Below are 14,606 nucleotides of genomic sequence, written 5' to 3'. Positions count from 1 at the left end.
GTCTGAAGAGTTGGCTTTGGGAATGCTTCCTGTCCAGGGCCAACAGAAGGTCTGGGGGCCATGACCACTGGGGTCCTTTTAGTGTCAGTCAGACCATTAAGTCTGGTCTTTTTATGAGAATTTGGGGTCTGCATCCCACTGCCCTTCTGCTCCCTCAGGGGTTCTCTGTTCAGTGTTCCCTGTCAGATCAGTCATCAGTTATAGCCAGGCACCATCTAGTTCTTCTGGTCTCAGGCTGATATAGTCTCTGGTTTATGTGGCCCTTTCTGTCTCTTGGGTTCGTAATCACCTTGTGTCCTTGGTGGTCTTCATTCTCCTTTGGTGAAGGCGGAGACCAATTGATGCATCTTAGATGGCTGCTTGCTAGCGTTTAAGACCCCAGATGCCACTCTTCAAAGTGGGATGCAGAATGTTTTCTTAATAGATTTTATTGTGCCAATTAACTTAGATGTACCCTGAAACCATGGTCCCCAAACCCCCACCCCTGGTATGCTGGCCTCTGAAGCATTCAGTTTATTCAGGAAACTTCTTTGCCTTTGGCTTAGTCCAGTTGTGCTGACCTCGCCTGTATTGTATGTTGTCCTTCCTTCACCTAAAGTAGTTCTTATCTACAATCTAATTAGTGAATACCCCTCTCCCACCTTCCCTCCCTCCCCCATCTCATAGCCATGAAAGAGTATTTTCTTTGTTTAGACTATTTCTCAAGTTCTTGTAATAGTGGTCTTATACAATATTTGTCCTTTTGCAGCTGACTAATTTCACTCAGCATAATGCTTTCCAAATTCCTCCATGTTATGAAATGTTTCACAGATTCATCACTGTTCTTTATCAATGCATACTATTCCACTGTGTGAATATACCATAATTTATCCATTCATCTGTTGATGGGCACCTTGGTTGGTTCAATCTTTTTACTATTGTAAACTGTGCTTCAGTGAACATGGGTGTGCATATATCTGTTCATGTAAAGGCTCTTATTCTCTAGGATATATTCCGAGGAGTGGGATTGCTGAATCGTATGTTCTATTTCTGGCTTTTTAAGGAAGCGCCAAATCTATTTCCAAAGTGGTTGTACCATTTTACATTCCCACCAGCACTGTATAAGTGTTCTTCCAGTCTCTCCACAACTTCTCCAATATTTATTATTTTGTGTTTTCTGGATTAATGCCACTCTTGTTGGAGTGAGATGGTATCTCATTATAGTTTTGATTTGCATTCCTCTAATGGGTAATGATCGTGAACATATCCTCATGTATATGTTAGCTACCTGAATGTCTTTTTTAGTGAAGTACCTGTACATATCCTTTGTCCATTTTTTAATTGGGTTATTTGTCTTTTTGTAGTTGAGTTTTTGCAGTGTCATGTGGATTTTAGAGATCAGGCACTGATTGGAAATGTCATAGCTAAAAACTTTTTCCCAGTCTGTAGGTAATCTTTTTACTCTTTTGGTGAAGTCTTTGGATGAGCATAGGTGTTTGATTTTTAGGAGCTCCCAGTTATCTAATTTCTCTTCTGGTGTTTGTGCATTGTTAGTAATGTTTTGTATATTGTTTGTGCCATGTATTAGGGCTCCTAGCGTTGTCCCTATTTTTTCTTGCATGCCTTTATCATTTTAGATTTTATATTTAGGTCTTTGATCCATTTTGAGTTAATTTTTCTGCATGGTATGAGGTATGGGTCTTGTTTCATTTTTTTTGCAGATGGATATCCAGTTATACCAGCACCATTTGTTAAAAAGACTGTCTTTTCCCCATTTAACTGCTTTGGGGCCTTTGTCAAATATCAACTGCTCCTGTGTGGATGGACTTATGTCGGGATTCTCAGTTCTGTTCCATTGGTCTATGTATCTGTTGTTGAACCAGTACCAGGCTGTTTTGACTACTGTGGTGGTATAATAGGTTCTAAAATCACATAGGAGCGAGGCCTCCCACTTTGTTCTTCTTTTTCAGTAATGCTTTCCTTACTTGGGGCCTCTTTCCCTACTGAATGAATTTGGTGATTTGTTTCTCCATCTCGTTAAAAAATATCATTGGCATTTGGATGGGAATTACATCAAATCTATGGATGGCTTTTGGTAGAATAGACATTTTTATAATGTTAAGCCTTCCTATCCATGAGCAACGTATGTTTTTCCACTTACGTAGGTTTCTTTTGGTTTCTTGCAGGAGTGTTTTATAGTTTTCTTTGTATAAGGGTTTTACATCTCTGCTAATATTTATTCCTAAGTATTTTACCTTCTTGGGGCTACTGTAAATGGTATTGATTTGGTGATTTCCTCTTCGATATTCTTCTTGTTGTGTAGAGGAATCCAAGTGATTTTTGTATGTTTATCTTGTACCCCAATACTCTGCTGAACTCTTCTATTAGTTTTAGTAGTTTTCTTGAGGATTCCTTAGGGTTTTCTGTGTGTAAGATCTTGTCATCTGCAAATAGAGATACTTTTACTTCTTCCTTGCCGATCTGGGTGCCCTTTATTTCTTTATCTAGCCTAATTGCTCTGGCTAGGACCTGCAGCAGAATGTTGAATAAGAGTGGTGATAAAGGGCATCCTTGTCTGGTTCCCGATCTGAAGGGGAATGCTTTTAGACTGTCTCCGTTTAGGGATGATGTTGGCTATTGGCTTTGTATAAATGCCCTTTATTATGTTGAGGAAATTTCCTTCTATTCTGCTTTCGCTGAGAGTTTTTATCATGAATGGGTGTTGAACTTTGTCAAATGCCTTTTCTGCATCAATTGATAGAATCATGTGATGGATTATTTTATTTGCTTCTTTTTTTAAATGTTGAACCAACCCTGCATACCTGGTATGAATCCCACTGGGTCATGGTGAATTGTTTTTTTGATATGTTGTTGAATTCTATTGGCTAGAATTTTTTTGAGGATTTTTGCATCTACATTCATGAGGGATATAGGTCTGTAATTTTTTTCTTTTGTGGTGTCTTTACCTGGTTTTGGTATCACAGATATGCTGGCTTCATAGAGTGAGTTTGGGAGTATCCTGTCCTTTTCTATCCTCTGAAATACCTTTAGTAGTAGTGGTGTTAACTCTTCTCTGAAAGTTTGGTAGAGCTCTACAATGAAGATGTCTGGGCCAGGGCTTTTTTTTGTTGGGAGTTTTTTGATTACCTTTTCCATCTCTTCTTTTGTTATAGGTCTATTTAGCTGTTCCACCTCTGTTTTGTGTTAGTTTGGTTAGGTAGTGTGTTTCTAGGAATTCATCTAAGTTTTCAAATTTTTTAGAGTACAGTTTTTCATAGTAACCTGATATTATTCTTTCAGTTTCAGTTGGGCCTGTTGTGATATCTCCCATCTCATTTCTTATTCAGGTTATTTGTTTCCTGTACTGTTTCTCTTTTCTCAGTTTTGCCAATGGTTTATCCATTTTGCTGATTTTTTTTTCAAAGAACCAGGTCTTGGTCTTGTTAATTCTTTCAACTGTTTTTCTTTTTTCTATTTCATTTAGTTCTGCTCTAATTTTTATTATTTGTTTTCTTCTGGTGCCTGCGGGTTTCTTTTGTTGCTCTGTATTTGTTCAAGTAGTAGGGATAATTCTTAGATTTTGGCCCTTTCTTCTTTTTGTATGTGTGCATTTATCGATATAAATTGACTTCTGAGCACTGCTTTCGCCGTGTCCCAAAGGTTCTGATAGGAAGTGTTTTCATTTTCATTGGATTCTATGAATTTCTTTATTCCATCCTTAATTTCTTCTATAACCCAGTCGTTGTTGAGCAGGGTATTGTTCAGTTTCTAAGTGTTTGATTTCTTTTCCCTGCTTTTTCTGTTACTGATTTCCACTTTTATGGCCTTATGGTCAGAGAAGATGCTTTGTAATATTTCAATGTTTTGGATTCTACTAGGGCTTGCTTTATGACCTAATATGTGGTCTATTCTAGAGAATGTTCCATGTGCACTAGAAAGAAAGTATGCTTGGCTGCTGTTGGGTGGAGTGTTCTGTATGTATCTATGAGGTCAAGTTCGTTGATTGTGGTATTTAGATCTTCTGTGTCTTTATTGAGCTTTGTTCTGGGTGTCCTGTCCTTCACCAAAAGTGGTGTGTTGAAATCTCCTGCTATTATTGTGGAGCTGTCTATCTCACTTTTCAATGCTGATAGAGTTTGTTTTATCTATCTTGCAGCCCTGACATTGGGTGCATAAATATTTAATATGGTTATCTCTTGTTGGTATATTGTCCCTTTAATCATAATATAGTGTCCTTCCTTATTTTTTCTGATGGATTTAACTTTAATGTCTATTTTTTCAGAAATTAATATTGCCACTCCTGTTCTTTTTGGATTGTTGTTTGCTTGATATATATTTTTCCATCTTTTGAGTTTCAGTTTGTGTCTCTAAGTCTAAGGTGTGTCTCTTGTAGGCCGCATAGAGACGGATCATGTTTTTTAATCCATTCTGCCACTCTCTGTCTCTTTATTGGTGCATTTAGTCCATTTACATTCAGGGTAATTATAGATAGGTATGAATTCAGTGCTATCATTTTGATATCTTTTTTTGTGTGTTGTTGACAGTTTCTTTTTCCCACTTAATTTTAGGTGCTGTGGAGAATATGTGTATATATGATATTTTCCTCATATTCATTGTTGATTTTGTTTCTGCTGAGTCTCTATTTTTTTCTTGTATTTTGTTTTGATGTTTAGGATAGTTTGTCTCCTTTGTGGCTACCTTATTATTTACCCCTGTTGATCTAAATTTAAACGTAACTTTTATTTCTTTGTATCGCCTTGTCTTTCCCTGCACTTGGAAGATCTATGACTACATTTTTTAGTCCCTTTTTGTTGTTTTATTATTGTCCTGTTTTACATAACAATATCACTGTTACCCTTTTTTGTGTGTTTTTTTATCTGCATTTATTTTTGTGATTTCCCCGTCCACGTTGACTTCTGATTGCTCTGCCCAGTGTTCTAGTCTTGGGTTGATACCTGATATTATGGATTATCTAACCAAAGAACTCTGTTTTGTATTTCCTGTAGTTTTGGCTTGGATTTTACAAATTCTCTAAACTTCTGTTTATCTGGAAACTTCCTAATTTCAGCTTCATATTTGAGAGACAGTTTTGCTGGATATATAACTCTTGGCTGGCAATTTTTTTCCTTTAGTTTTTTATATAAGTCATCCTACTGCCTTCTTGCCTGCATGGTTTCTGCCAAGTAGTCCGAGCTTATTCTAATCGTCTTTCCTTTGTAGGTGACTTTTCGTTTATCCCTACCTGCTCTTAAAATTCTCTCTTTATGTTTGGTTTTGGCAAGTTCGATTATAGTATATCCTGAGGACTTTCTTAAAAAAATTTTTTTTTAATTCTTTTATCTGATTTTTCTTCAAAAATATTGGTGCCAAGTGCTTTATCTTCAAGTTCAGAAATTCTGACTACTACTTGCTCAATTCTGCTCCTCTGTCGTTCTATTAAGTTGTCTACTTCTGTAATTTTATTGTTAATCTTCTGAATTTCTGATTGCACTCTATGGATTTTTTTGTTGTTTTAAATTTTTTGTTAAGTTCCTGAATAATCTTTTGAATTTCTTCAACTGCTTATCTCTGTGTTTCTTGGCTTGTTCTGTATATTGTCTGATTTCCTTCCTGATGTTTTGAAGAGTTGTATATGTTCATGTTTTGTATTCTGCCTCTGGTAATTTCAGGAAGGCACTTTCATCTAGAAGATCCCTTGATTCTTTGTTCTGAGAGCTTGTTGAGGTGATCATGCTTTGTTTCTTTATGTGACTCGATATTTACTGCTGTCTCTGAGCCATCCATAAGTTATTGTATTAGTTTTTTTTATGTTTGCTTATTGTGTTGTAGTTTCTCGCTTTGTTTTGTTTTGATTTGCCCAAATGGGTTGCTTGAGTGAGCTAGCTCGATTATTTTCTTCTTTGGAGCTCTGGCGTCCTGTCTCCAGATGGCTAGAGCTGTTATCAGGTATATCAGTCTAGGAGTCCATTCACTTTTCTTGTATGAATTCACCTCAGGTGTCCAGGTAGCTGATCATCAAGTGTGTGGTACAGGCTCTGTCCTACAGTCTTAGAGGGGCAGGAGTGATTTGTGTAGGTACTGGTATCTGGTTGCAGCAGGATGTCACGCTCTGAACAATGCATGGGGCTGAGAATCATCCCCCAAGTGTCTCTAAGGAAAGCGTGTCCCTGTTCCCTAGAGCGTATAGGTGGGTAGGTTCTGCAGACGGACCATGGGCACCCAGTGTTTTTGGTTGTAAGGACTGGGAGGTACCAGTTACTCTTGGACCCCTGTTACGGGTGGCTGGGTGACCTGAATGGAGCCACCAGTCCTTAGGCCCCTGATGTGGATGGGTAAGGACCCTGTTTAATAGGCAAAGCAGTGTCAAACATCAAACACCCACCTCTCTGACGCACAGCTGAAAAGGTTGGAGTCTGCCAACAAGGGCCTATTCTCCTGGAACAGGCCCACACAGGTCCGTGCAGACGGGAAAGGTACTCAAAGTCCATGGACCATTTATGCCTGGACAGGAGCTGCTTCTGTACTGAGCTCTCCCGGTTAGTGGAGGCGGCAAATTATCTTTTCCCCCAATTGCAAATTTATTCCTTCTCCATGGCCTGGAGGCACTCAACAGGGCCTGTCTTAGGCCCAGAGAAATCAGCCACAGAAGCCGGCTTTGGAGCGGGGGCGGGGGGGGGTGCGGTAAAATATACGCAAGTACTTAGCTTTTGCCGAGAGCGCCATTCTCTGGTTCCGGAGGTGTGAGTAGGCTGTGTGGCTGGCTGTCTTTCCCTGAGGAAACTGTGGCAGAAGACTAATACCAGCCTGCCACAGCCCGTCCCAGGAATGGTGCCTGCGAGCTTCCGGCAGTTCAGGTCTGGTAATTCCTCTCCACTTCTGAACTGTCTCTTCCTCCCTTTTCCCCTCAGTTCATTTTCTAACCTTGCCTTTGATGTTCAGGGCTCCTAGCTTGTCATAAGTATACTTGTTTCCCTTGTTGTTTTGGGTCTTTGTTATAAGAGGGCTTGCTGGAAGCGTCTGTCTATTCTGCCATCTTGGCCCTGCCTCCTATCACGAAATTTTTATAAAACAATTATTTTCGACAGGAACTGGAAAAATTATAATTGGAAGAATTTTACAATTTATGGGGTTTAAACCAAAAGCTGTTTTCTTCTTCATAAATCTTCATAGTTGACTCTATTTTGTATTCAAACTTATTTGTGATATATATTTAATTATTAATATGGGAAAGAATGGGGGAAAAGATGGGAAACTGTAACACCTTTTCCCATTTGTGTTCTTTTTCTCATTCACATTTTAGGAAGTCCAAATATATTCTAGGCATGGAGAAACTATTTTAATTCTTGCAGCCATTAGTAGCACATTGGCACTTCAACTTTAGCTGCCCAGAAGCCTGACAGTAGATTGCATATAGCTTTTATGCCCCAAGGAGCAGATGGGCTCTATAAAAAACTTAGTTTCAGATTTTATATTTCACCTGAAATACATTTATATAGTTTAACATGTTAACTTTCAGCTCACTAGGAGGCCTTAACACTTCATTGTGTAGTGCATTATAAGTAGGATGACCACTTAATATATTGGCCCAGTCAGGATACTTTGACAGTGAAAAAGGATGCTATTAATAATTACCTTCGGACAGCAGGTGTAAACAAGGTTATAATCTCTCTTGGCTTCAAATAAATCTCAACTCAGATGATTCAAGCACCACCTCCCCACCTGCAAAAACATATCTTTTGTCTGTAACAAATCGTCCTAAATTCAGTGGCTTAAAAAATTACTATTTTGTTAATATTTGATTTTGTGGGTTTGCAGCTTGGGCTGGAGTCTGGGACAGCTGGGGCCTTTCTCCACATGAATTCTCATCTTTCTCAAATTATTCACAGTCCACGTGCAAAATATGCTTATTTCCATCCTAGAATCCCACAAATTTCATCCCCAAAACAATAACAGACCGAAGTTCAGCATCCTGTCATCTAAATCAGATCTAGATGCAAATGAGGCTTTTGGGGCTTTGCTCCTTGGTGTGGTTCCTCTTACCTGTTCCCACACACCAGACATACAATAGCGAGATAGGGACATGGGTTTGTAATAATCAGCACTCTAATTCAAAATGGAAGGAATAGGAATCCTGTAGCTCTCACTAGTCCACAGCATTTCTGAAATCCCACTGGGCATATGTTGACAAGGCTACCTGCTCTGTGGGCAGAGAATGTTCTTAAGTAGCCCACTTCTGTTTCCTAGGAGTGGTTCCATGGTAAATTGTTACCCAAGGCTTTTCCTTCACCCTTAGGGCTCTTGGCTCTGTCCTCTGAGAAATTCTTCCTTTTCCATAAGAAAGGGCCCATGTTTGCAGCTGAATAGCTTTCTCATCCTGTTTCCTGCCTGTGGAAATTTGGGAACCTAAGGAAGTATTTTCTTTTTGAACTGTCTGTCCCAATTAATCCAAGTTAGTATAATATCCACAAAACATTTTAGACTTTTTATGTGACAGATTCTATTCTATTCTATTCTATTAGACAAAGGCCTCACTCACTTTTACCTTTCAAAAACAGATCATCTTCAACATCGGGTGGCATGTCGGGGTGCTGCGGGGACCCATTCCTTTTGTCTAGACATATAGTCTACTAAGCTCTACCTTAATGTATCTAAAAAAAAAAAAAAGTTGTTAAAACCACACCCTTACTTTGCTCTTTGTCCTCAGGCTTTATTTTACTTTGGAAATATTTTACCAGCAAGTCCTGGGTCCTCTATAAAAAAAAATAGTTCCTCTAAATTTTTTTCACCAACTGAAGATCTGTTTTAAAGTACCTTGTCATACAGCTATGAGGAGACAGTTTACACACTCAGTGTTTTATCTGGAAATATCCTTAGTTAAAATTTTTAAGTTCTTTAGGTATATTTTTTTCTATTCCAAGATACTAAAGATATACCATTTTGTCAGTTGTTTCACTATTATGTGACAAGAGCTGCCATATTTTTCCCAGCCTTCAAAAACAGTTCAAGTCTTCCTAAATTTCTTTCATCAGTGTTTTCTAGTTTCCAGTGTACAAGTCTTACTTATATTTTGTTAAATATATTCCTATGAGTTTCATATTTTAGGAGGTTATTGCAAATGGAATTGTGTATTTTATTTCATTGTCAAGTGTTCATTGCTAGTATATAGATATACAATTGATATTTGTATTTTGACCTTGTTCCCTGGGTGCCACAAACAGTTAAGCACTCGACTACTTGCCAAAAGATTGGCAGTTGAAACCTACCCAGAGGCACTTCAGAAGGCAGGCCTGGTGATTTACTTCCAAAAGGCCACAGCATTGAAAACCCTGTGGAGCACAGTTCTACTCTGCACAAATGGGGTCGCCATGAGTTGGAATCGACTCGGCAACAACTAACAACAGTATTTTGATTGATGTCCTATGACTGTGTTAAATTTACACGTCATTTCTAGTGGATTTTTTTGTTCCTTTTATTAGATTCCTTAGGATTATCTATTTGCATGATTATGTATTTACAAATAAAAAGTTTTACTTCTCCCTTTATAGTCTGTATGCTTGCTTTTCTTTTTTCTTACCTTGTAATGTCTGGGACCTCTAATACAGTATTGAATGGAGTGGTGATAGTGCACGTGCTTGTCTTGTTGCCGATCTTAGAGAGCATTCAGACTTTCACCATTAAATATGCTATTAGCTGCGGGTTTTTCAGAGATGCCCTTTTTTAGGTTGAGGAAGTTCCTTTCTATCCCTAATTTACTAGGAATTTCTGTTAAAACTAGTTGCATTTCACTCTATATAAATTATACCTCAATTAAAAAATTACTTAATATTCTAATGGAATCCAGAATTCCTGGAGCCTTGGAGGCTAGATGAAACCGGAAACTCTTGCCCTAAGATAATCCTTAACCTTCAACCAAAAATATCCCCTGAAGTCTTCTTAAAACCAAACAATAATTCAGCTTTACTAGTAGAGAGTGGCTTCCCTGACCATTATGTTCTTTTAAGATCTAGCTATATGGGATCAAATTGACAATAGCAACTCAAAAGATTAGATAGGAGCCTTAGGGGGCAGTGAGTTTATGTTAATGGAGGAGGAACAACTCAGAAAAGGAGTTTGCGAATGGTTGTACAACTGGAAGAATATAATCAATGTCCCTGAATTGTGCATGTAGAAACTTGAATTGGTGTATGTTTTTGCAGTGTACATTCTCAATAACAACCACCATAAAATAAAATAAATCATTTTTAGAAAGATTAAAAATGATAACATTATAGATACTAAAACTAGAACAGAACAATGTTGTTCTCTCAGATATATCAATTTAACAAATAATTTTTATTTACTTTAGAAAAGACCCCAGCTAAGTAATTTCATTTTAAAGTCAGTCATCTATCATATTAAAGTTATAATCTAAGTTTTGTTTGAATATTTTGCTTTGGGAAAGGGAAACTAAATCTAAGAATGCAACTACTGTTTTTCCATTCCCTTTTTATACTAATATATATATAATATAGGAAACCCTGGTGGCATAGTGGTTAAGTACTATAGCTGTTACCAAAGAGGTCGGCAGTTCGAATCTGCCAGGAGCTCCTTGGAAAATCTGTGGGGCAGTTCTACTCTGTCCTATAGGGTCGCTATAGGACAGAATCGACTTGGTTTGGTTTTTTTTTTTTTTTTTGGTTTTATACTAATATAATACTTCAAAAGTCAATATTATTTCTCTGGGTGATAAATTTTGCCTGTAAAACCTGAATTTGAGCTTTTCTAATTAGCCCCACTGAGAGATTTTATTTCCTTCTTCCCAGAATAACCTGTAATGTTTGTAATGTTTAGTAACTATTTTTCTTATTTGGCATATAACTACTGTAGATACATTCTAGATAATACTAAACAATGTCTGTAGGTTAGTTCTGAATCAGTATGGCAATATTTTACTTGTGTTTCTATCCCTGTTATACAGATAAGGAAACTGAGGCTCAGAAATGTTAAGGTATTCACCTATAGTTATTTCTGTTTCTATGGTAACATTTATTTTTTTAATAGGAGTTACTTAAAGATCCACTGTACATTGGACTACAGCAGAGGAGAGTGAGAGGTCGTGAATATGATGATTTTTTGGATGAATTCATGGAAGCAGTTTCTTCCAAGTATGTAAAATCTTTATTTTATTTATATTTGAGTTAAGTTTGAAAATCTAAAGATACCTAACATAATAAACTATGCAAAATTTCCAAGTTTTATGCGGTATGGATTAATAATTGGAAGTTATGTCTGTTATTGGTCAAAAGATAATGTGTCTGTTGCAAAAAAGGTTGTCTTTTTTACTGTCTCTTAAGATATCTTTGTCTTTACAACCTGTGGATATTGAAACTGAAACGCACGATTGTGGTGAATGAGGCAGTTACAAAATTATCTGAGCAAGCCTTTTCTCACTTATTGGTAGTCTGTAGTTTCTCGAAGCTCGTAAAATCTGATCTTTAATCTTCTCTGTTGCTGTTTCTGACCCTCGTGTTGTAGGAGAATTAGAGGAAGAAGTGAGGACTGAGCAAGAGTTAGTACAACACAGAAGGGTGCAGCAGCAAAACCAGGGCATCTGATCATAAACCATGACTCTGGTTAAATCTAGAGTATTTGTTTAAATGCAGTACTGTGTTTTCGCATATTCTAATTAGAATTTAGTTGTGGGCCAAGTGCTACTGTAAAATTTTCCTTTTTTCCTTCAAAAAAGAGGCATCCACCAAAAGTTAGCAATGTATTCTGAGGTAATTTTGTCACACTGACTGTCATCCCATTCATTACCGTATAGCCACAGAAGCCATGTACTATTTAAAAAAACAAATAGGTGTTGCCTTGGTTTTTCGTAGAAATAAATTCATCAGTAGAATCAGCAGTAACTAGAGATATACTTCTGGTTTCTTTTTATTATAGTGTTATTCATAAGAAGTTGTATCCAACAGTCTAATGTGCTTTCATCAGCTTAGAAATATGGAGAATATATTGAATCTTTCCTTACCCAAGGTTTTATTGCATAGTATATTTGCCTGTTAGCACTGACTACTTTTTAAGAACAAATGCCTGATATTCTTATTATTTATTAACTTATATGATTAAGTGATACTTATTCATAGAAATCATTGCAAAGCTCTACAAAGTTCAAGTTCAAGGGAGCATGGTACAGTTAATTTCTAGTAGTTTTTCCTATTTAATTTTAAATGTCTATTCTGTAAAACTCTTGTGTAAGGTTTTTGAAGTTATCTATAACTTTCTAAGTGGCAACATTAATCAAGAGATTGTGTGTAGAATACAGGAAAGGAAAATGTGCTACCTCTCAACATATTTGTTTTTACTATCTATTTGTGTGAATAAAGCATATCCATATACTTACAGAGAAGCTATTAAACAAGTTATGAATATAATATATATGACCATATACTTAAGTGCTGATGAAATAAAGAAGAGAAGAAATTATTATTTGGGACCAATGAAAACTTTATGGAGAAAATAAGATTGCTAATTTTGAATGCTCAGTGTCTATCTAGATTCAGAAAAATTGTTTCTTTTTCTTTAAAGATACTGAGTTGAAGGTTTACCTAAGGTCTATGATAAGGCAACTGGAATTGACAAGCACTGTACGTCTGAGCACTTCTCAGGGAGAAGTCCTAAAGACTTTTTCAAAATTATCTTCTGGCATGATACTGCTCTACAAGTAAAGCTAGCACTACTGTATTTACCTGAAAACCAAAAAACCAAACCCATTGCCAGCAAGTCGATTCCAACTCATAGCGACTATATAGGACAGAGTAGACCTGCCCACATAGAGTTTCCAAGGAGTGCCTGGTGGATTCGAACTGCTTACCTTTTGGTTAGCAGCCGTAGCACTTAACTACTACATCACCAGAGTTCCCATATTTACCTGGGAAGATACTTTATTTACAAAGGAAGAACAATGTAAATTCAAGGTAGAAGATGTCTGTTCCAAGTTGAGTTACCCAGGAATCAGACTCTGAGATGGAGTTTCTTAAGGAGTGCCCCAGGAAGTAACCCCTTTGGAAGGGAGAAGACAGAAACAGGAGTGGATAAAAGAAGTTAGCTGCAGTGTGAGCTCACCAACAGCCTGGGTTAACTTCGAGGTACCACCCCTGCATTCTTTAGATCCTTAAAAACCAAAAAACTAAACCCCACTGCCATCAAGTTGATTCTGACTCATAGCAACCCTATAGGACAGAGTAGAACTGCCCATAGAGTTTCTAAGGAGTGCCTGGCAGATTCGAACTGCCAATCTCTTGGTTAGCAGCTGGGGCACTTAAGCACTAGGCAACCAGGGTTTCCTTAGATACTTAAAAAAAAAAAAAAATTTTTTTTTTTTTTTTTAAGGGAACACTAATTTCTGACAGTCCCCCTCCTTTCCCCTCAGGATATTGTATTGTTTTTCTTTTCTTTTTTTAACTCCCTTGGGGAAGTTCGGGTGAGGTTTTCTCTTTGCTTTCTCCATGATGATAGCTCTTACTTCACAGGCCAAGACCAGGGCTATATTTATTACTGGCCCTTGTATATTCATCTACTCCAGTGGGGGTCATGTTGATGCTTCAGGTCTCCAGGTATCACTGTAAGCTTGGACCCTGTGCCCACCAGTTCATGAAACATTTAGGTATTCCCTTTCCACAGTGCATTGTTACCTGAGTAAAGGGCTAAAGTTTCCTTTGGAGAAGAACTAGGGGCATTATTTCCCTGTGTTCTTGCTGTGCTGTTGCCAAGGTCCTTCCTTCTGGAGACTAGGCCTTCTTCAGTCAATGGATTTCAGGTCTAAAAACTAGCTCAGGTTTGGAAACTGAGCAAGAGATTGTGCGTTTATTGGGGCAACTACCCTCATCTTTGTCATCATCCATCTTTGATTTCTTTTAATAATATATACTGAGTAGCACCCTTGTTAGCTGTCTGTCTATATATTTTGCCTCTAGGGATGGCTAATTCTATTAACTGTCTCAGTAACTCTGTGATTCAGCCCCTTTGCCCCCTAGCCTTGCCACTCTTATGATAATTGTGTTCACCTGGCTTCTGATGGTCCTATCATCTTCATCGCTATCAGGGAGCCTAGTTCTATAACAGCCTTCCTTTTGTCAGTCCTGCCTTCAGAGGCAAGCCACCAGTGAACTTCTTAGTAATGCTGGTGCTCTTCTCACTAGCATATTCTTTATGGCTCTGGTAAATGGTGTGTTTCCCAGGCTTTCCTGTGAAGCATAATCATCTGGTGGGCTTATGAATGTGTACTTCAGCATGTCTACTTCTCTGAGCTTTGTGATTCCCTCTTCTGCCATCTGCCATAGCATTTCTGGCATTTCAACCTTAGTTAGTGTGGGCCATTATTTTTTCCATGTTTCTAGGAACCATTCTAGTAGTGGGTTTATACCATCTCCTGGGGTTCTCACCAGACTGTTAAATCCAAAGTGTCCTTTATCTAATCTTTGATCCAATAAAGCTCAGAATCAGTTGCCCCTCAAAGTTAATAAGAAAAGCAGTGACAACTTCAGGTTTATTTCCTAAAATTCTCTATGTCAGAATTTCATTGATGATTATTAACTAAGTGAAAAAAAGAGCTACTCTTTTTGAGTATTAAAGTGAGCTCAAAAATG

The 14,606-nt window shown here is 37.6% G+C and overlaps 1 protein-coding gene across 2 annotated transcripts in view; it reads left to right on the top strand.

Moving 5' to 3' along the window:
- ME1 (malic enzyme 1) overlaps positions 1-14,606 on the top strand; it is a 244,408-nt gene that overhangs the window by 123,318 nt on the left and 106,484 nt on the right. For both annotated transcript variants that reach the window (XM_049896434.1, XM_049896442.1), the window contains one exon: positions 11,020-11,123. In XM_049896434.1, coding sequence (XP_049752391.1) covers positions 11,020-11,123 — 104 coding nt within the window. The remainder of the gene's footprint in view (positions 1-11,019; positions 11,124-14,606) is intronic.

This window comes from Elephas maximus, chromosome 1 (assembly GCF_024166365.1).
Source record: "Elephas maximus indicus isolate mEleMax1 chromosome 1, mEleMax1 primary haplotype, whole genome shotgun sequence".
In the NCBI taxonomy this organism is placed as follows: domain Eukaryota; kingdom Metazoa; phylum Chordata; class Mammalia; order Proboscidea; family Elephantidae; genus Elephas; species Elephas maximus.
This window is presented reverse-complemented; position numbering and strand designations above follow the sequence as displayed.